General features: G+C 37.9%; 1 protein-coding gene across 1 annotated transcript in view; it reads right to left on the bottom strand.

Moving 5' to 3' along the window:
- The window catches only part of GABRB1 (gamma-aminobutyric acid type A receptor subunit beta1), a 453,062-nt gene that overhangs the window by 263,264 nt on the left and 165,874 nt on the right, over window positions 1-23,924 (bottom strand). Inside the window, exon 4 of the mRNA NM_174544.3 lies at window positions 16,806-17,026. Coding sequence (NP_776969.1) covers window positions 16,806-17,026 — 221 coding nt within the window. The remainder of the gene's footprint in view (window positions 1-16,805; window positions 17,027-23,924) is intronic.

Here is a 23,924-nt window from a genome sequence, read left to right as displayed (position 1 = left end):
GGTTTGCTTGTAATTTCTGCTGAATGCTGCCCTCCCAGTTCTTAAAAGTAGGCACATAGCAATAAGCAGGGGGGGCATGGTCCCCCCAGAGGCCCAGATAACTTAATTAGAATTACCTTCGACTTCGTTTGCCATACCAGTTGTGGTATTCTATTGTAATTCCAGAGGGAGCCACATTCCTACCACCGGTACCTATGATTTTGTTCCTGAAGCGCTGCTAGAACAATGAGGAGCTTTAACTCCACTTCTACAACATTTCGAATAGAAAGAAAATACAGAATATACAACAGGGAGGGAACATGTTTTGCTGTGTTCCAGGTGTTCATCACTGGCTCTGGCTTATAGAGGAGGATTGAGATCTCCTTAAATTCCAAACTTGAAATTGAATTCATGATCTTCCCTTAGTGGATGGATCCCAAAGTCCTAGCAGATGCACCATGATTCAGAGTCTAGGCTTATTTGATCCCAGTGTCAACTTTTGATTCCCTTAATAGAGCTAGGGAAAGGGAAGACAACTAGGGAACTGAATCAGTGCACAGACTGGTGAGCATTTAGGTACCTCTTCCCAAATTTGTTCTTGCAGCTCCTAAAGGTCAGAACCATTTCAGACCCTGGGGTATTCCAGAGACGGCTCTGTTAGTACCACACCTACTTGACTGAACATTAGTTGTCCATTTTCTTTAAGGCATATCATATAGGCTAATTATTTTGCTATTGTCTCCTCCTCAGACACTGAAAACAAGTAAAACATCCATTTAAGAGAAGGCAAACGACAAGACTATGGTCTATTTTCTCACAGTCATGAAGTAGTAGTAATATTTTAAATTTCTTGCAATAAAGTTGGAGATGAAATTCAACATGAAAGTGGAGTGTGAAACAAAGCAACTCATTACACTACATTTTCTCTGTATTAAACCATAAATGCTATATACTTTCAACCGTAGTGCCTAATTTTCTTAAGCTTCTTAGCAGAAACCAAATCTTTTGGCATCTCATTTGGCATGTGTATTTCTAGATAAAAGACACAAAGGAGGCTGATCTTCAAAGATTATCTTTTTCTAAAAATGGCATCCCTCATTGCCTTTTTATATGGGGGGAATAAATGTGACTCTATATTTTCAGCACATACAGTATCCTTGGTACAGAATTATCCTGCGACACAAAAGAGGAAAGTACATAATACTGAAAATAATGAGCAATAACAGTTTCCTGCACGAAGATAATGGCTTCATTCTTCTCTGGCTCCACTAATCGAATGACTCAAAAAACTCTGAGCATAGAAAAGAATGAAATGCCTCTTCATTGTCCAGTTTGAACAAACCTAGATTCTAAAGGGCCAGGACCAGATATCACTAAAGTTAATCCAAATGATTCTATTAGAGCCATGAAAGAGTTTTCCCTTTAATCATAAAAGCAGCAGTACCTCCCGAGGAAATGGGACAAGACTTTAAACAGATAGGTTCTTAGCCCATGGAGCAGTCCCTAAGGATAGGAATGGGCTTCCCAGGTGGCGCTAGTGGTAAAGAACCTGCACAGGAATAGATACCATTTACTGAGTGCTTCAGGCTTCCCTGGTAGCTCAGCTGGTAAAGAATCCACCTGAAATGCAGAAGACCCTGGTTTGATTCCTGGGTTGGGAAGATCTCTGGAGAAGGGATAGACTACCTACTCCAGTATTCTTGGACTTCCCTGGTGGGTCAGATGCAATGCAGGAGACCTGGATTTGATCCCTGGGTTGGGAAGATGACCTGAAGAGGGGAACAGCTATCTTCTCCAGTATTTTGGCCTGGAGAATTCCATCGACAGAAGAGCCTGGCAGGTTACAGTCCATGGGTTGCAAAGAGTCAGACATGACTGAGCCACTTTCACTTTCATTGAGTGCTTACTATATGACAAGCCCTTTGTTATGCATTTTAAATGCATTTCTCATTTAATTATATCAACAATCATGCCACATTAGAAATATTATAATTCGGTTGGATAAACTGTAGCATAGACAGGTTGATTGACATGTCCAAGGTTGAATAATGAGGAGAAGTACATGATTCTATCCAAGGACTGCATGTCTCCAGCACCGATGCTTTTAATCTCTATGAATAATGTTTCCCTTAGTTCTATAACAATGTGGAGTCAAGATACACCTAGTAATCCACTTAATCAATCTCACATTCAGGGTGGAACCCCATCTGTAGTATCTTTGACATGTATTTATACTCTATTTTAGCTCTGTCTAAACATTTTTAGTAATGGAGACGCTAGCGTGAGAGAAGGGAAAGAGAAAAACAAAACAGACACACACACACACACACAAAACACTGTTTGTATCACCTTACATATTCATTCTCACAAAAATCTGAAAGATGTACCACCACAGACATTTTATAAATGAGGAAGTTGAGAGATTCAAAGAGGTTGGGTAAGTGGTCCTAAGGCATGCAATCAGTAAATGGTAAGGCTTGTTCTTCTGGTTCTAAAGCTCAAGGTCTTTTCCTTCCACTAGCCTACCTACTTCTGAAGAAATGCTAGTAACATGGCATTAATTCCATTTTTGAATATATAGTGAACTTTTTCCACATAGGCTCACAAGGTAGGCAAATAGAACTGACGTGTTCCTTGAAAGTTTCACGTGTTGGCCATTGATCTTCTGTTGGAAGCAATACATGGTAAATTTAAGCTTTCTTTGAAATAGCAGATTTTCAAATACTTCAGGTGTGTTATCATATTTCTTCCTTATCTAGGCTTATTTTCAGCGTGGGTGAAATGAGTTTCCTCCCTAGTACCTTCTACGTTTTCCTCCTGTTTTCTTCAAATATTATTTAAAACTGTAGTTTCTGTGTTTTTGCATTTTTAAACACAAGTGATTATATTAGTATTTCATCTATAACTTTAAAGATAAAAAGATCTAAGAGTGATAATCTTCAAAGCATATTTAAACCTCATTATCTGCATATTGACAGAGTACCAAGGCCTTTGCCATCATATTCTGTTTCTCTGGATTGACAATGTTGTTCTCAAAATGAATTATTGAGGACTGAAAAAAATAGTCTAGATGAGACCTGACCTTGTGCTGAACCCTGTATTTCTGTTAGAATAGTTGCTATTTCTAGTAGTTATCTTATCTGATTGGATAGAAGTAAGATAGAAGTTGAATAGTTCTATCTGGTTCTGGTCATATTACATCATGTGAGCTAAAGAATGAGTATGAAAGTGAAAGCTCCTCAGTCCTGTCTGACTCTGCAACTCCATGGACTGTATAGTCCATGGAATTCTCTAGGCCAGAATACTGGAGTGGGTAGCTTTTCCCTTCTCCAGGGGATCTTCCCAACCCAGGGATGGAACCCCGGTCTCCTGCATTGCAGGCAGATTCTTTACCAGCTGAGCCACCAAGGAAGCCCAGGAATACTGGAGTGGGTAGCCAGTCCCTTCTCCAGTGGATCTTCCTGACCCAGGAATTGAACCAGGGTCTCCTGCATTGCAGGCAGATTCTTTACCACCTGAGCTACTGGGGAAGCAAAGAATGAGTATAATAAATACAGTTAAGTTTAGACTCTTAAATTGATCCTATTGAGATAGTTAGGGAGTTTGTGATTGACATGTTCACACTGCTATATTTAAAATGGATGACCAACAAGGTCCTAGTGTGTAGCACAGGGAACTCTATTCAGTGTTATCTGGCAGCCTGGATAGGAGAAGAGTTTGGGAGTGAATGACTACATGTACATATATGGCTGAGTTCCTTTGATGTCCACTTGAAATTGGCATAACATTGTTAATCAGCTATGTGTGTACACATAAGTCGCTTCAGTCATGTCCAACTCTTTGCAAACTTATTGACCATAGCCCACCAGGCTCTTCTGTCCATGGGATTCTCTAGGCAAGAATATTGGAGTGGGTTGCCATGCTATCCTCCAGAGGATCTTCCCGACCCAGGTACCAAACCCAAGTCTCCTATGTCTCCTGGACTGGCAGGTGTGTCCCTTACCACTGCAATATAAAATTAAAAGTTCAAAAAAATTGATCCCATTGATGAAATACAATATTATTTGACTTGTGTACTTCCTTAGCTAAAAACACTTTTAAATTCTCATTTGGAATATAGCTGCTGCTGCAAAGTCGCTTCAGCCGTGTCCAACTCTGCGCGACCCCAGAGACCCCACCAGGCTCCCCCGTCCCTGGGATTCTCCAGGCAAGAACACTGGAGTGCCATTTCCTTCTCCAATGCATGAAAGTGAAAAGTGAAAGTGAAGTCATTCAATCGTGTGCGACTCTTAGCAACCCCATGGACTGCAGCCTACCAGGCTCCTCCATCCATGGGATTTTCCAGGCAAGAGTACTGAAGTGGGTTGCCATTTCCTTCTCCATGGAATATAGCTACTTATAGCTATTTAATGAAATACAACAAAAATTAGTTATGTGTGTATCACCCAGCTTTGACCAACAATATTGTTTACAAATTTATTTCCTATTCTTATTTATTTCTAATAATCACCTTCAAGGTAATGATTTGCTACTACTTTTAGCCTTTCCCTTCTCCAGGGCATCTTCCCATCCCAGGGATGGAACACAGGTTTCCCTCATTGCAGGTGGATTCTTTACCAGCTAAGCCACAAGGGGAGCCCCACTTTCACTTATTCCCACTCTTATTTATTTCTAATAATCACCTTCAAGGTCATGATTTGCTACTACTTTAAATTTAGACAAGGGTTCAAATTAAATTCCTACAGAGAAGTTGTGAAAATACTTTGAATATTTTCTTAGAATGGACTAAACATATAGCTTTCTAAAAGAAATATTCTGGAGAGAAAACATCCATGCACTTACTTATCGGTTGGCAATAAGAGAATAAATATCACCCATAATATTGTATATATTCCTCATATCTCAACATGCTTTACACTCACTCTTAGCCAGATGCCCTCTGCACATGAGGTACAGCAGAATCTTAAGCATTAAAACTAATCTTTTTCATGTAAAGATTTCATTTTCATACTGTTCCTATTTTCATATAAGGGTAAGCTTTCTCCTTACAAGTTAGCAAACCTGACTACACAAAACCATAGTTAGGGAGATATAGCGTTAAGAGCTAGATTGAGGTTTAAAAATAAATAAGTAAAATGGTAAGTGTACCATTTGCTCTGATGTCGTTTAATTCGTGTCCAACTCTTTTGCGACCCCATGGACTGTAGCCCGCCAGGCTCTTCTGTCCATGGGATTTCCCAGGCAAGAATACTGGAGTAGATTGCCATTTCCTTCTCCAAGAAGTCTTCCTGATCCAGGGATCAAACCTGTGTCTCCTGCATTGGCAGTCAGATTCTTTACCACTGAGACACCTCAGTTCATGCTAACTGTTGTATGCACTGTGGGGAAAGAAATATAAAAAAATGGACTATTTAAAAAAATATTGCACAGCTTGGGAGGAGATGAGATTAACACATGTGAAACAATGTGTTAATAATTGGAGAGGACATTTCATAATTGCTATATCAAAAGAGGTTCCAAGATCTGTATAACTATGGAGAAGGAGACCTGTGAGGGTTAAAGTAGAGATTTTATGAAAAAAAGTGATCTCTCAATTGGGTCTTGGACTATGAGCAATATACAGTTAAAAATAAAGGGAAATACTTTTCATTGTTGAGTTAAAAAGAAGGGGAACAACTGACCAGAGGCTAGGAAATAAGAATCAGTCTAATAATTAGGGAAAGTGAAATGAAACGCATACTGTAGTGTAAAGCTTCATGCTTGGGCAAGATCTTAAATGAGGCTGTGTGGCAAGGGTAATCTAATTGTAAAGTGTCACAAATATCTGGAAAGAAGCTTTGGCATGGTGGGTAACTGGGAGTCAATAAGTTCCTGAGCAGGAGAGAGGTGTTACACAATGGTGCTTTATTTAAAAAAAAAAATCTGCTAGTGGGCTGCAGGATAGAATTAAGAGAAGAGAATAGAAGAAGCCAGGTAGAAAATTCCAAAGTAAATGAAGCGGGATTGTCAAAGTCTAATATTCCACCATTCTTGGTGTCATTGGTAACATTATAGCAAAGATCTAAAGTTCATGACATATTTCTAAGATATTGGGTTTTACTTGCCTTTTTTGTCTCCCTTTCCACCCTCCCACCTACCCTTCTTATCGTCTTTCCTTTCTTCCTTCTCCTTTCCTTCACTCTTTCTTTCATTTTTTCTTCTTTCTTGAGCATATACATTTAACATTATTCCACATTAATCTTGACTCAATCAAGATTAAGAATTTGAGGAGATGTAGTTCTTTTTTAGATAATTTATGGTCACTGTTTTTACTTAATCTTTTACACCAATTTAATGATGGAGGTTTAATCATAATGGCATGTCTACAGGTCACAGGACCAAAAAATAGTATCAGTAGTGTATAATTATTTAAATTGCTCATTTAGTATTTGAATCAGTCATAATACCATATTTATTAAAAAGGAGACCCTAACAAAAATCGTTAAATCATAAAATTTTTCATATATAAGTGAATAAAGAGTATTAAAAATAAAAACTTTGAGAGGCAAAAATAAGAGCCTATGCACTGGAGAACATTTTAAGTAGCTTTCTCTGTACTCCACTGATGAAATTCTAAAATATAAGTCAACCACATTGTTAGGGGAATAACAATACTGTCTTCCTCAGTGGGAATTACAGAGTCTGCAGGCATTCCTTCTAATAAAGTGAGCTACCTGTTCTTTATGCATGCCCTGCTTTTTCTCTTTTCCATTTGAAGTAACTCATTTCTTTCTCTTAACAGAACGCATTTGTCAATATCAACCAGTCCTCCTCTGCAAACACTGCATCAGCCCACATATTCATTCCCTGGAGTGGACTCAACAATATTTTTTCCCAGCCTATCTCACAGTCATCCCTGTATGATCTACCCAGGAGTCTAGAATGTAATCATAACTGTTTCTACACGGAAAGTCTATAAGAAAGAGATTCTTTTTTCAGGGTGTACAATCAATATAGAAAGTTAATATGAAACATTTAGGACCGCCAAACTGCTTTAAAAATCAGTAGTAGTGAATTGTTGTTTTTTAATCTATATTATCAAGATAATTGCTTCTAATTTTCACTTGGCTTTATTATGAAAAACAAGGCAGGAAGAGATGATCCCTCAAGGAATAGTCGAAAACCCTGTTTTCTTTTATATTCATTAAGTTTAGCCATTGATTTTACTCTCATGCACAGCTCATGGTCAGGGAGTGTCAAGAACATCACAAAAATCGATTCAGAGTAGAGCCAGTAAGCAAATACAGCAATGGAGTTCTCAAAATCCACATCAGGCCACAAGTTTTGGGTAAACATTTGATTCATTTCTGAAACCTGAAGTTTAGGAAGCATCTCTTTGGAGTTTGGAGTCATTGATATGTTTAAGAGAACCTGACAAAGCTGTGTACATTTCATAAAGTGCACACACTTGGCAGAACTATTCCCATTTATGCTGTGTGCCCCTTCTAATTATTTCCATTTCTACGATGGTAAGCAACAAAAGCATCTTCTATGGACAACTGTCTTCCTAGAAATGATCTTCAGGAAAAAAATGCTAAATACAGGACAGTAACAATTAATATTTCTGTTTAAAAGCTACTATACATACTATTAGCTATTCACAGATGGTAAATAGCTATGCTAAATAGAGATGCAGGAGACCTGGGTTGGGAAGACCCTCTGGTGAAGGGAATGACTACCCACTCCAGTATTCTTGTCTTGAGAATTCCATGGACAGAAGAGCCTGGTGGGCTACAGTCTATGAGGTTGCGAAGAGTCCGACATAAGTGAGCAACTTTCACTTTCATACATATATAGATATAATTACAAATAGCAGGACAAAGTAAATAATCATGTTATTATGTTAAGAATCAAGATGTTCAATGAAGAGAAAAGAAACAAAAAATAAAATCAAAGAAGCTGAACAGAAGGCCTGAAATTCTAAATTTGAATTAGAAACATCAATATGAACTCATGATGTATTTTATCCTCTTTTGGGACACAGAATTATCAATACAAGCTGATGTGACAGAAGGCAAGGAAGCTATCAATGACTATTGAGGTCATGCTGAAAGAATGCAGGTGCCAACTCAAAGCGGCTGCTGCTGGCTGAAGGTAAGACAAACAGGATCAAAAAGAACAATAGCTGCAGTGGACTGATACAGACATACTTGTTATTACCAGTGACTTCATAATGATAAACACACAAACAACAAAACGCCACACCTAGTGGTCATGTGTGGGGAGTTCTAGAGAAACAACTTGTTTTGAAAACTGCTAAATAAAGGGAACCATCAAGCACTGATCTTACCTTCACTGAACCAACTTGACCTCCCGACAGTCAAACAGTTGGTGAGAGGAAGTTCTTTAGAGAATAATCTAGTTAATAAATAAGGAAAGAGTGGTAGAATATTGTCATTATGTAAGCTCTAAATAGGTTTGGGCAAAGACGATCAGTGGCTGCTAAAACTGTTACTGTTATGGGCTGCATCGTGTCCCCCTAATTTCGTATGTTGAAGCCCTAATCCCCAGTACCTCAGAATGTGACCTTATTTGGAGATAAGGTCTTTACAGAAGTAGTCAAATTAAAGTAGATCACTAGGGTAAGCCGTAATCCAATATGACTGGGGTCCTTATATAAAAAGGGACACGGTGGCACCAGAAGGAAGTGACACAGGCGGAAGTCAGTTATCTGTATGCCAAGGAGAGGGACCTGGAGTAGATCCATCTCTCACAGCCCTTGATAGGAAACAACACTTCTGACTCCAAAACTTTGAGACGACAAATTTCTAAGTCACTCATTTCGTTACAGCAGCCCTAGCAAACAAATGCTGCTATATAAAATTAAGAGAAGTTTGATAATGGGTACTTCAGGTTGTCATTGCCTAAATCAGCATATCAAAGTTCATTCACATCATAAAAACAGAGATAGGCAAGCATTTTGTGTCTTCTGATAAAAGTACATATTATGCCTGGCTTATGAAGCAGTCTCACCAAAGCACAACAAAATAATTAATCTGGATCTGATTAAGCCTCATATATGGGGCATAAAAGAACACATGTACAAGTGGAAACAATCACAAAAAACAGCACAGATCTTCAAGAAAAAAAACTTTCTAGGGAGAAAATAAAGGAATAGGAAACATTTAGAGCAAAAGAAAGGAGAAGGCAATGGCACCCCACTCCAGTACTCCTACTTGGAAAATCCCATGGATGGAAGAGCCTGGTAAGCTGCAGTCCATGGGATCACTGAGGGTCGGGCACGACTTGAGCGACTTCACTTTCACTTTTCACTTTCATGCATTGGAGAAGGAAATGGCAACCACTCCAGTGTTCTTGCCTGGAGAATCCCAGGGACGGGGGAGCCTGGTGGGCTGCCATCTATGGGGTCACACAGAGTCGGACACGACTGAAGTGACTTAGCAGCAGAGCAAAAGAAAATTTAGATAAATTTACCAGCCACATGCAAGGTGTGTACATGTTTGGGCCTGCTTTTAAAAAGTTAATAACAAATTATGAGACAGGAAAAATTAGGTTCACTCTTCTACTGTTGATATCTGTAAAGTTAAAATAATAATAGTACAAAGTTCATAGTGTTATGGTAAAAATTAAATATGACAATATAGGTAGGGCACTTAGCACAGTGCTTGATGTATAGGATAACTTCAATTATTTATATACTTGGATATTCTTTGAATTCCTGACACAGTTGTTATCAGTATTAGTTAGAATGATGTGACACGCACATCCTACTCTGTATGTGCTTACGGCGGGTGCACACAAGCCTACATCCACACTCTGCAACATATGGAGTCTCAGTGTGAGCCCACATGGAGCTGGAAGACTTTAAGCTACCCCTTCCATTCCTCATTCTCATGTAGCCCTTGAAAGGTCACCTTTGATAGGAGATGCAGGAAAATAACATTGCGAAAGTCTCAAAGAAAAGCCAAGGCAAGGGTTAGGAGAGGGAGGCAAAGAGCATTTTAAGGCAGTTAAGTACACCACTAAATGTCTTCTGAGAATTAGGCTGTTCTATGCCTTCTATCTTTGAGGAAAGATAAACACAATCTTTAAGCACCCACAGGGCGAGGCCTCAGAGGCAATCTGCTTTTCAGCCAGCTGGATCATGTTTGGACAAGAGGCAGAACACATCTGGTCATTAATAGCGATAATGGCCCTTTGGTTAAAAGCCATCATTTTGACATAGGAAATGTTGCAGCTGACCACTATCGTGAGTTAAGTCACTGCATCTTACAAATTTTCATTTCAATTTTTCAAACATTTATTTGGTTTGAGAAAGAGGATACAAAGCTGAAAGAAATACAGTTTGGATTTTCAACAAATATACAATCTTGTTTGCATCACAGGAAAACAAGACACAGAAAGATAATACATCCTAAGAGAGTTATAAATCTCATGGGCCTTTAGGAGATTAAAGTGAAGTAAGGTATCAGATGAGAACAAGTTTTTATCTGGTTGAGAATACTGTAAAAGTCCTCATGAAAAAAAATGGGGTTTGAGAGAGGCTTCTAAGGAAAGAAGAGAGATGAAGAAGTGGTGGAGTAGGGGAAGCTAAATGGGAATAAAGAAGAGAGGACATTTCAGCAGGGCTGGAGGGTTGCCACATGAAATACAGGATGCCCAGTTAAATGTGAATTTCAAGTCAAGAACTAATAGTTTTAGTATAAGTATGATCTATAAAAAATTTATGATCTACTTGAATTTGAAATGCACTAGATGTGTTTAGAGAAATAGTTGTTTTATAAAAGTTTAGGCTTCATAAAGAAAGGAAATGTTTGAAAGACATTTTGGTCATATGAAGAAGCACAGGGTCTCAGCTTCCAGACAGGAGAATGAAAACTTAATTTTATGGGGACTGCAGAGATATTTTTGGTTTGTTTTTATCTTTTTTTAAATGTGGGATTGATATGATCTGACATGCACAGTAGGAAGAATATGATGAAAATGATGAGAACAAGTAAAATTAAAATAGGAAATTGGCCAGGGAGTAACAGAGAGTTGAGCTGTTAACTGAGGTGATGGAGGTGGTTTGGAAATGGCAATGGTCTAGATAGAGAGGAAGCATCAGATTGTATCTTGGGACAAAAGAGGTCGAGAGTCAAAGATGCCTACACGTCTATGTCTATTGACTATGAGGCTGATACCTTTTGTTAGTAGTTGAGTAAGGAGGAAGAGCTGATTTTAGGGAAAACAGATAATGCAAAATAGGCGTCATGTCAGTAATAACTGTTAGGGCAACCCTCCACATACAGACGCCTGGCAAACAATTAAAAACATTTTTCTAATCTCAATGATTTCATAATATAGGTATTTAAGCTGTTAAATTCAACGAGTTGCTCAAAATTCAAGGAACCCATCTAATTCACAACCAGAGACAAAAAACATTGATAGAACAGCAAAAAGACACAAGAACAAGAATAATGAAAAAATTGCGCTTGGAAATTCTGAAGTCAAGGTCAATCAATTTAATACTCCTAAAATCATCCAGAGAGGTCAAGACTATAGACTGAGAACCAGCAATAGTTCTGGTAATTTTTGACAGAGCTGTTTTGGAAATGGAACACAGGTGGGAGCCATGCCTTTGGAGACTACAGAATAGATGGATGGTGAAGAAATAGAGGAAACCAAAGCTATTCGAGGAATCGTGCTTGAAGACAAAAGAAAAGTGAAGGTGCCAGCAGGGGAAGATTTAATAAAGAAGAGAGCAAAATCTGAAGAGCATCCAACAATAAGATTAAATGCGGATGTGGAGAGATAAGCCTTAGAAAGGAGAGAGAAACTTCCTCAGAGTTAAATGAAAGAAAGGGAGGACAGACAGAATTAAGGATTTGATGTGTGACATTGAGGCAGCTGATATTTTGTCTTCACTTTGAGTAAGAAAAGAAGTGACATTATATGCCTTGAGAGGAGCAGGGTGGAGAGCTCAGGGCTCATGGACAAATCCCATTGCCTGCCATATCTTACAGCACATCACAGACTTCCATCCTTTATACGGATTCCTGGAAAAGTGGAAGAGGAAGTAATAATGATTGCAGGGTTATTTTTTGGTATGACATATGTTGTTGCAGCAAGGAAATCTGAGCTTAAGAAGCACAACAGAAAGTAGTTTTTTCTCTGTGCTGAATGCCTGTTGCACAGTAGCAGCAGACCTCTTCAGACACCACTCTCTTATTTTAGAGGTTTTACAGAACCGTGTGCCATCTCTGGTGTGTAAAATATGATTTGACATAGTTCACAAAAATAGCAAACAGACTCTATTCTTGGGTCTTTACATAACTAAGTTATAGCATCTCACATTGAGTTTGAATATAGCAAAATGTGGAATCCATTTAATGACACGGTCTTATGACTTTGGAATTCCTGATTAAAGGGCCTTTCAGGTACATTCAGAAAATCCCATTGACACCATAATTGCTTAAAAAAACCCCATTGATACATGATCTCAATTCATGATGACTATAGCTGGACTTATGGATAAGGCAAGAAGTTTCAATCTCCTGATTCTTTGTCTAGAATTGGTATGGTCATAACTATGTCAATACCTATGTTATACTACAAGGATTTTCTGGTGCATGGGCTTAGGAAGTGACAATGGCAATTATTCCTGAAAAGGCAACTACAAAGAAAAAAGTGAAGATTGTCCTGTCTAAGCCTAGGAAATGTTATATCAGAGGATTGAAAATGAATAAGCCATGATATAGAATCATAGAAGCAATGAAATTGAGATTTGAGAGAAATTAGGAATGATTTTGTCCAATCCCTGTCTCTTTAAGGCTGAGTAATCTGAAACTCATAGAGGAAATAGCTTATTGAAGGGTACGAACTAGTCGGGCCACATGTGTCTTTGACTCAAAGTCCCAGGTGCCTCCACTCTGCCACAATGACAAATTTCCACCCAGTTTCTGGATAACTAATCCCAGGGACAGAATAATAGGTATATTGTCCATACTAGGCACTCAGTGAATGCTTTCTTAATTAAACAATTGTATCTCTGTCACTGACACATGTAGGAGTTAGAGAAACACCCTTACTGTACAGCTTTTCCACTAAGGCTTATAACATAGTAAGGCTATATCAGGCACAATAACTTTAAAGAAATATAGCTTAGTATTTACATGTATTAACAACCCACTCCAGTACTCTTGCCTGGAAAATCCCACGGCGGAGGAGCCTGGTAGACTGCAGTCCATGGGGTCGCTAAGAGTCGGACACGACTGAGCGACTTCACTTTCACTTTCATGCATTGGAGAAGGAAATGGCAAACCACTCCAGTATTCTTGCCTGGAGAATCCCAGGGACGGGAAGCCTGGTGGGCAGCCGTCTATGGGGTTGCACAGAGTCAGACATGACTGAAGTGACTTAACATCAGCAACATATTCATTATTTCATAAAAACTTCCCAATAATGAATCAGATGTTATTAGCCCCTTGTTGCACCTGATAAAACTAAATAAGGCTCAGTTTATAACTTAAGGTCAAGCAGTCAGAGAATGAACCCAACTTTGATCCTCTGACTCCAGATTGCCATGCTTTCTTTGTTATACCTATGGTTTCTCCAGGACATTTATAACCTCTAGGGAAAAGAAAACCTAATCTGTGAGGGAAGAGATAGAAAGACAGAGGAGGGGGAATATATTAGAACTAATGTGAGGCTTTTACGGAGAAAACTGATGCCAGAAAGAGATCAGAGATCAAATAATAGATGAAGGATTTGTGTTTTCTTTGAGAGATCTGTTGCCAGGCTCCTGGCTACAAAGTCATGGGTTGGCTCCAAAGAGGAGAAAGCAATGCTATGCAACTTGGAAGAAGGTATTGACTTTAAGTGTATCTGAAAGACAGTGGGATGAGAAAAGCACATCATTCTTATGGGAATCAAGATCTGGACTTTAATCCTAATTCTATCATTTGTTGTCCCTTAGATCAGGCCCTTTCCCCTTTTGGGCCTCAGTTTTCTTAATTTAAAATGAGGTTCAAATGTTCAACTTCATGGTTCTCAACTATTTTTCTTCTTTTGCAGCATTGCCATTGGTAGAAACTGACAATAATTTAGAAAAAAATTTGAAATTGCCACACACATTCTTACTTGCAAAAAATCTAGTTGCTTTTAAAAAAAACAAACTTTTTATATATGGTTGAAAAATCACATACAGTGAACATACACATTGGGGCCCATCAGCCTACTAAGTTGGGTCATGGGCTATATAATTATTCTCCCAGAAAACTTTATGAGGATAATTCATCACTTTGTATCTTAGTTATATAGAATGGAAGCTACATCAGATCAGATCAGATCAGTCACTCAGTCGTGTCTGACTCTTTTCGACCCGATGAATAGCAGCACGCCAGGCCTCCCTGTCCATCACCAACTCCCGGAGTTCACTGAGACTCATGTCCATCGAGTCAGTGATGCCATCCAGCCATCTCATCCTCTGTCGTCCCCATCTCCTCCTGCCCCCAATCCCTTCCAGCATCAGAGTCTTTTCCAGTGAGTCAACTCTTCGCATGAGGTGGCCAAAGTACTGGAGTTTCACATTTAGCATCATTCCTTCCAAAGAAATCCCAGGGCTGATCTCCTTCAGAATGGACTGCTTGGATCTCCTTGCAGTCCAACAGACTCTCAAGAGTCTTCTCCAACACCACAGTTCAAAAGCATCAATTCTTTGGCGCTCAGCCTTCTTCACAGTCCAACTCTCACATCCATGCATGGCCACTTGAAAAACCATAGCCTTGACTAGATGGACCTTTGTTGGCAAAGTAATGTCTCTGCTTTTGAATAGGCTATCTAGGTTGGTCATAACTTTCCTTCCAAGGAGTAAGCGTCTTTTAATTTCATGGCTGCAGTCACCATCTGCAGTGATTTTGGAGCCCAGAAAAATAAAGTCTGACACTGTTTCCATTGTTTCCCCGTCTATTTCCCATGAAGTGATGGGACCAGATACCATGATCTTCGTTTTCTGAATGTTGAGCTTTAAGCCAACTTTTTCACTCTCCATTTTCACTTTCATCAAGAGGCTTTTGAGTTCCTCTTCACTTTCTGCCATAAGGGTGGTGTCATCTACATATCTGAGGTTATTGATATTTCTCCCAGCAATCTTGATTCCAGCTTGTGCTTCTTCCAGTCCAGTGTTATGACCATCACTAATGACTACCACTGTGCTCTTGCATTAGTAGATTGTATCTGTAGTAATATCAATATACTCAAGACACCTGTTAACTTATTTCATCATTTTTTCTGAGAGGACTTTAGGTCAGAGATTTTTAACTGGAGTTGACAGTTCCTTGAGTACTGAAAGGGTGGGAAAATTCCAAAGATCATTTTGCCAAGATCAATTGATACTATGTCACTGTGCACAGGAAGACTATCACAGATGCATTCTTTTCACTTGCATATGTTTTCAGATATCAGATACACATTAATTGTAGACTTTTGGCCCTTAAGTACAGTTTTAGCTTGGCATTGATACTATATAAAAGGATTTCAGGGGGCTTATGACCACTCTAAAACAATAGGAGAAGTCCATCAGCTTCTCAAAGGGATCACAAAGGTGACAACAAAGGTTAAAGAACCACCACGCTTCATATCCTCCAACAATATGTTACAATTCAGGTATTTTCTGGTAAAACTAGAAGCTGATTTGAATTGTAGCCTAAAAGTTTTAGTAAACTTTTAATTACCTGAAGGTTAGTAATAGACCTCTATCAGTGTACAAGACCTCTTTTATACTTGATTCTTAAAAACATAAACAAACACAGTGTGATGAAAAATATTGCTGAGAAAAATAAAGATAAATAAATAAAGATATATTCATGGATTAAAAAGCTTCATAACTTTAAATTGTCAGTTCTCTCTGCACTGATGTAGAGATTCAATACAATCTCAATTATAATTCCAACAGACTTTTTTGGGTAGAAATCGAGAAGTTGATCCTAGAAGTTATATAGTGAGATGCAAAGGTATTAGCATTTCCAAAACAATCTTAAACAGTCAGTATAAAATTGAAAGACTTATGTGACTTCATGACTTACCTTATAGATATGGTAATTAAATAGTGTGATATGGTAATTAAATAGTGTGATACTGTCTAAGGATGGACATAGAGAACAAAGGAACAGAATAGGACCTAAATATAGACCCCACTCATCCTCAAAAGGTACCAACACAATATAATGCGAAAAGCAAGGACTTTTCAATAAATAGGGCTAGAATAACTGGATAGCCATATGGAAAAGAAATGAACTTCAACCCCTACCTCATAAGAAACAGAACAATTAACTTAAAGTGGATCATATATATGAAAAAAAAGTGAAAACACATAAATTTAAGGGAATGAAACCACTGAATCTTCTCAGAGTCACCAACAAAATATTTTCCAATTTCTTCAGAATATTGTTTCTAAATTCATAATAATTTCATAATCAAGTAGCTACACAGAATACCCAGAAAACATTGAGTCTGGGTAGACCTGAGATAATCAAGCAATTGCCTAAAAAAGATGTAACCAAGAGTAAACTAGATGTGAAATCTGTCTAACAAAAACATATTCCTATTACTATGTTTATTATTTAAAGATAAGAACAAATCATTTACCTTTGATGGACAAAGTTGTCTAGCTTTAGCTCAAATAGTTCTAAAGAGATTTTTCTGAACTTTAATATAATTTTATTATCAAGATTAGAGAGTCTACATATTTACCTACTTGCCTTTCTCCCTTCTGCCCATTTCCAAAAGTAAAAGTTCAACAACAACACGCACAACAGCAATAAAATATGAAACACAAAGCTCTTTACCGGAGTCCGTAGAGAACTGTTCCATCAGGATGCAGGCGGATCATGCGATTTTTCACTGTAACCCCATGCACAAAGGATTTCTTGTCATTCAGAAAGTAGGTGTCTGGTACCCAGAGTTGATCAGCCACCCTGTTGTCTAGTGTGAGGTTTAGTGGGATTCCAGAATAAGAAAGCCTTTTGTCTTTCCAAGACTGCTGGAAATACATGGTGAGAGTATAATCCTGTAAAAGAAAGGAAACCAAAAAAAAAAAAAAAAAGGAATTTTACCATCATCATCATCATCATTATCTTCAGCTAAAAGCCTTTTTGTTAAGAACCGGATAGTATGTGGTACTGTGGATGCCCAGAGACTCAGCATTCTGCAGGCCTGCTATGAGGTTACATTTGAATATGCTGTGAGTTGCACCTCCAAGTATAAGGCAACCAACAGGTTAGAAGTACTAGAGCATGCAGAATCATTTGTACCAATATAGGATAAATCCATTAATTGAATTTTAATGTTTGAAGATAAAGTCATGGGGAAGGCCGTAAAGAGAAGTTGTACTTAGAGATTTATGTTCACAAATATCTACCTCTGGACATTGTATTTATAGAACTATTTTGAAGGAGTGTATTTATTAAATAATAACTAAAAATGGGTGCATTTAAAAGGAAAAGATGTGCTCTAAACTGTAAATACCTTCTGAGTGAACAGCGTTATTTGCCTTACAAAGGTTATCAGTTTCCATTATCTGGATTTTTCTAGCAAATTATGACTTGTCTATCAGTCGTCAAAAGCAGTTTATGTAGAACATGTGGATGGAGATACTCATTTGGCCTGAGAACAGACATGAGCGGTGTGTGTGTGCTTGCTCAGTTGCTTCAGTCTTGTCTGACTCTTTGCCACCCTAAGGACTGTAGCCCATCAGGCTCCTCTGTCCACGGGATTCTCCAAGCAAGAATACTGGAGTGGGTTGCTATTCTCTTCTCCAGGGGATATTCCCAACCCCGGGGATGGAACCCAGGTCCCCTGCATTGCAGGCAGACTCTTTACCATCTGAGCCACCAGGCAAATTGTCCATTAAAAGAATATGAGGTCACAGTAACATCATAAAGGCTTAAGTTGTGGGTCCCAATATCATTAAAAAAGATGGTTCACTTTTTATTTTAAAGGACATTTATCTGTCAATAGCTTTAGCTGAATGCATTAGCAACAATTAAGAAAACACAATATAACTCCTGCACAATTCTGTATACTGCTATTGTTTTATATATACATACACACACACACACACACACACACACACACACACACACAACTCTTTGAGAAACCAGCTGAGCCACAAGAAAAGCCCATGAAATTAAAAGACACTTGCTCCTTGGAAGAAAAGTTATGACCAATCTAGACGGCATGTTATAAAGCAGAGACATTAGTTTACCAACAAATGTCTATCTAGTCAAAGCTATGGTTTTTTCAGTAGTCATGTATGGATGTGAGAGTTGGACTATAAAGAAAGCTAAGGATACTTTTGAACTGTGATGTTGAAGAAGACTCTTGAGAGTCCCTTGGACTGCAAGGAGATCCAACCAGTCAATCCTAAAGGAAATCAGTCCTGAATATTCACTGGAAGGACTGATGCAGAAGCTGAAACTCCAATACATTGGCCACCTGATGTGATGAACTGACTCATTGGAAAAGACCCTGATGCTGGGAAAGATTGAAGGCAGGAGGAGAAGAGGATGACAGAGGATGAGATGGTTGGATGGCATCACCAACACAATGGACATGAATTTGAGTAGGCTCCAGGAGTTGGTGATGGACAGGGAAGCCTGGCATGCTGCAGTCCATGGGGTCGCAAAGAGTTGGACACGACTAAGTGACTGAACTGATTTGAGAAACATTGACTCTGATCAGGCTTTCCTGGTAGCTTGGATGGTAAAGTGTCTGCCTGCAATGTGGGAGACTTGAGTTTGATCCCCGGGTCAGGAAGATCCCTGGAGAAGGAAATGGCAATCCACTCCAGTACTCTTGCCTGGAAAATTCCATGGATGGAGGAGCCTTGTAGGCTACAGTCCATGAGATCGCAAAGAGTCAGACATGACTGAGCAACTTCACGGGTTCATTGACTCTGCTCATGTCTTACATCTGGGTCAACTGTACTTCATCTAGATCCCTATATGGATATTAATGCATTTCTGAAATATCTTAAATGATATTGTCTTCAATATTTATTCTGGACAATGAGTTCCAATGTCCTTTAACCACTATATTCAAGAATGTTTACATTGTTTACTCAGAAACAAATAATTTAATTCTTTCATGTTCAATGAGAAGGACATTTGCTCACTATTAATCATACAATATCCCTTTTACAGGTCTGAAACTTCATTCCACCTTACCTTCACTTAACAGAAAAAGAGAACCTACAGGGTTATGTACACGTCTCTTCTCAATTGCTAACATTCTCATTTGCATCCTCTTCAAGTTGTAAACATCATACCTTCTTGGAGTACAATAGATTGGACAGAGTCTGAGCCTTAGATTCTAAAACATCTTGATGCCAAAATCTACCACTTGTAGAGCTATGTAACCGTGAGCTACTAACTTAACCCATTGTTATCTCCAATATCTCACTTCTAAAATAAAAATTATGGATTTTACTAGCTTATTGAAAACATTGCTTAGGAAAATTAGGGTGCAGGTATTTTAGAAACTAGAATGCTAAACAAATATATCATCTTCAAAATTATTGACTGCTGTTTAAAAATTAATATACTTCCAAACTACTTGTAATGTACATATTTATTTTCATAGGCATTGCCACTTTTAAAGAGATGTTTATAAAAGAACTTGTAAGCAGAAAGACCCCAGTAACCATGAAAATAAGCACTTGTCTGTGTTGTAAGTCTTGTTGGGGTCTTGTTTGTAATTCAGACAATGTAATAAAATTAATAACTATCTCAAGATACATTATTGTAAACATTGTCACTGGGATCAGCATGAGCAGCAACGGGTTACATGTTTCACTACTCATGCTGAATACTCATTAACCTCCAGCTCTCGAGTGCCACAGAGGATTTCCTCACAATAAGACTATGAGGCAAAATCCTTACACTACATTCTCTTCATTAAAAGGAGTTTTAATGTATGATCAGGAAAAACTTATTGTAAAGTACAAATGATTATAATGACAAATAATATTCTATTAACTAATGTTATAATTAAAATATGCTTGTGGTAAGTAAACAATGGAGAGTGGAAGGAGAAAATAACGTCATCCTGAGTAACCTCCACATAAATTAAGTGCATGCATGCATGTGTGTGTGTGTGTGTGTGTGTGTGTGTACTTCTCCCTTTCCCTTTCTGGAAACTCTTGTTTCCTGTAAAAGAAAGAACTATACACATGTACTGAGATCTTTGCTCTATACAACTCACTCTGTTTTCAATAAATATTGACTAAATGTCACACCATGTTTCCCAATTGAAGCAGTAATTTGCTCTATTTGCAATAAGAAATCATTCAGTGGAAATTTGCGTTGTTGTTGTTCAGGTGCTCAGTAGTATCTGACTCTTTGTGACCCCATGGACTGTAGCACCCAAGGCTTCCCTGTCCTTCACTATCTCCCAGTTTGCTCAAACTCATGTCCATTGAGTCAGTGATGCCATCCAACCATCTCATATTCTGTAGCCCCCTTATCTGCCTGCCCTTAGTCTTTCCCAGCATCAGTGTTTTTTTCAGTGAGTCAGCTCTTTGCATCAGGTGGCCAAGGTATTGGAGCTTCAGCTCCTGCATCAGTCCCTCCAATAAATATTCAGAGTTGATTTCCTTTAGGATTGACTGGTTTGATCTTGAAGTCCAAGAGATACTCAAGAATCTTCTCCTTAGCACCACAGTTGGAAAGTATCAATTCTTCAGTGCTCAGCCTTCTTTCTGGTCCATGGATGCTAGTATTTTACTTTAGGAAGTGGGTGATGCAGAACAAGTACCTTTTAGGACTTTTCTTCTTATGCATTTCTAGGGTTATCATCTTAATCTAGGACCTGATTCTATGATAAATGGAAATATGGATCCATGAGTTTGATAACCTTCAAAAAATTTTTTGAAACTAATGATAATTGTGATGATAATTATGCACAATGTGGAAAGGCTTAAAACAGAGTAATATCTCCTTCCTATGCATATTTTACCACAAGCATGATAATAATTTCCTTCTAGAAATGCTATATACTCTGTGATTTCCATAGAGCTTCATATCTATTATTACATTTCATTCTCACCACCTCATGAGATAGGCAAATTCTCCCTAAGAGAATTTATGTTTACATCTCTAGGAAACTACTTACTGAATTTTAAATAAACTATTTTTTTCTATCTGCACTTTAGTATAAATATTTACAGTCATATCTGCATATAATAAAGCCTAAGATATTCTTTGGTGTATTCTATTTTTTAGATGGAAAAGAAAGGGTTAAAATTGCTGTATTTTTTTTTTTTTCCTCTGATACAACAGATTTTCTACTAATTTTTCATTAGGTCAAAGTGCAGGCACTCCGGGGAGGATGGAAAGTTTTCAGAAAGAAATGAAAGGTTTTGATACTTTGGCCAAGAATTCTAAAATCATTTTTCTTCCAAGTGTATGATATTGTTCAACTACCTTTCTCAAGTGTGCAAGCTACTCCTTGACAGAAAGTGTGACATATTTAGCAACTATGGGCCATAGGAGATTCTTTGACACTGAAGCAAATTAATGGGATTAACTGGTATGAGATTCCTAATGAAATTGGTCAGGCTAATTCGGCATGAGAGAATTTGATTCATTGAAGAAAAGCAGGATAAACAATATCAAGTCAGTAATCTCCAAAACCCATCCTTTTTAAATCTAAAAATGCTTAAAGAAATAAGAAAATATTTCTAATAAATGAAAACAGTCCTTTTGGAGAATAAAGGTAATATTCTTTTATATACTTATTTTTATTGAAGTTGATTCATAATTTAGTTTCAGGTTTACAGCATATGATTCAAACTTTTTATAGATTATATTCCATTTAAGGTTATTATAAAATATTTGTGATATTCCCTGTGCTGCAGAATATATCCTTGTATCTTATTTATTTTATACACAGAAGTTTGTACCTCTTGATCCCCTGCACCTATCTTTCTTGCCCCTCCCCTCTTCTCCCTTCCTGCTGGTAACCACTAGTTTATTCTCTATATCTGTGAGTCTGTTTCTGCTTTGTTATATTCATTTATTTTATTTTTTAGATTCCACACATAAGTGACAACATACAGTATTTGTCTTTCCAAGATATGTAATCCACTTGTGTCCATCAACAGATAAATGGATATGGATATATATATATATATATATATATAATGTCACTCAGCCATAAAAAGAATGGAATTTTGCCATTTATAACATGGATGGGCCTAGAAGGTACTATGTTTAGTGAAACGAGTCAGATAGAAAAGGGGAATATTCATTTTAGAGCAGTAGTTTTGAACTCTGGATGAGTTTGTCAGCCAGAGAATATTTAACAATATCTGAAGACAGCTTTAGTTGTAACAACTGAGAGTACTGTGTGTGCAGCTAATAGCACAGAGAGGAACAAACCTGACTCCATACGGGATCTATTCTTTCAGCTTTAATCTTTGTGCTCTGCTGCTGGTGCTTAGTCATGCTGGCTCTGTGCCTTTGTAAAAGACTTTTTCGTAAAGCATGAAACATACATAATAGCCCTTCTTCCTGATCTGCCTCATAGGCTTGACCTTTGAAGGTTTACCACTTTTCCATTTATACTGAGATGAAAAGTTGCAGAGCAGAGCATAACAATTGTCTTGTTGGAGGTTTACAGGAACCATGGTGACAAGACCTATGTTGACAGCTGAAAAAACAAAGGATTCTGGAATCAAGAAGTCTACAACAACCAGCCCCACTGTCTCCCCTTTTAGTATAAAAGAAGCCTGGATTCTAACTCGAATAAGATGGTTGTTTGGGACACTAGTCTGCCATCTTCTCAGTTTTCTGGCTTTCTAAATGAAGCCACTATTCCTTGCCCTAATACTTCACCTTTTGATTTATTGGTTTGCTGTGCTGTGACCAGTAAGAACTTGGACTTGGTAACACTAGCATCTATGGGTAGTGGCCAGGTATGCTCCCCAGCCTAATACACTGCACCATGCATCCCCTATAACAAAGAATTAACTGACTCCAAATGTCAATACTGTCAAGGTTATGAACTCTGCCTTAAATGAAAATATCTTCTTTTCTAGTATCAGTAAGATAACTGTATTATTAGTAAAATAATATCTTCAACATGTCTACTCAAACTTTTAATATATTTCTTAAAACTTTGTGTAAGGAATGCTAACACTAGATGGTTCATAATTTGCCACTTTAACATAAGAGATCATTGACAAAAATTCCTTAATTATCTAGCATCAGAAGGGTGAAAAAGTTATATGGTTTTGGCAAATATATTGAGATATATATTTTAATAAAATGAGCTCTAAGAAGACTGCATAGTGGGCTGGAAAAGTGAAAGTCTCTTATTAGCTGCCTCCACAATTAGCACACAACTCAAACTAATTCAATAGTGAAGAGACAGAATATTGATTTAACATCTAATAATATTGCATCTACCCAGAAGGATCATATGAGCAATCCCTCCTTTTCAAATTCCTTTTCAAAAGAGGGAGAACTTATATATATATGAACCAAAGCCCTTGCACACATTTGTATTTTATATTCCATTGATTTGATTGTACATTATGCATCACAAAGGGTCCCAAGCACACCTCTCTGTTCCTTATAAAACTTTTATGCCATCTTAGTTGAACTCTGAGATCCACTCTTTCCAAAACTTAGGTTGCTTTCCCCCCAAACTGATTGTAGCCGAGCTGTGTATCACTTCTACAGAAACATCTGTTTCTGGTGGAAACTGCCCTGCCTAGAGTTCCTGCTAACTGAGTGTGACCATGTTCTATATCACATGATTCTGCCCTCCTCCCACCTTTGGAATGAAGAGTAGATACCTAATCTAAGACCAGATGATTTATAGGCAGGTGATAAACTTGTGCCTGACTCAAGAAGATGAGATGGGCCAATCAGAATCCTCTCCCAGAAATTTGCTATTGGATA

Source organism: Bos taurus, chromosome 6 (genome assembly GCF_002263795.3).
Source record: "Bos taurus isolate L1 Dominette 01449 registration number 42190680 breed Hereford chromosome 6, ARS-UCD2.0, whole genome shotgun sequence".
Taxonomy (NCBI): Eukaryota; Metazoa; Chordata; class Mammalia; order Artiodactyla; family Bovidae; genus Bos; species Bos taurus.
This window is presented reverse-complemented; position numbering and strand designations above follow the sequence as displayed.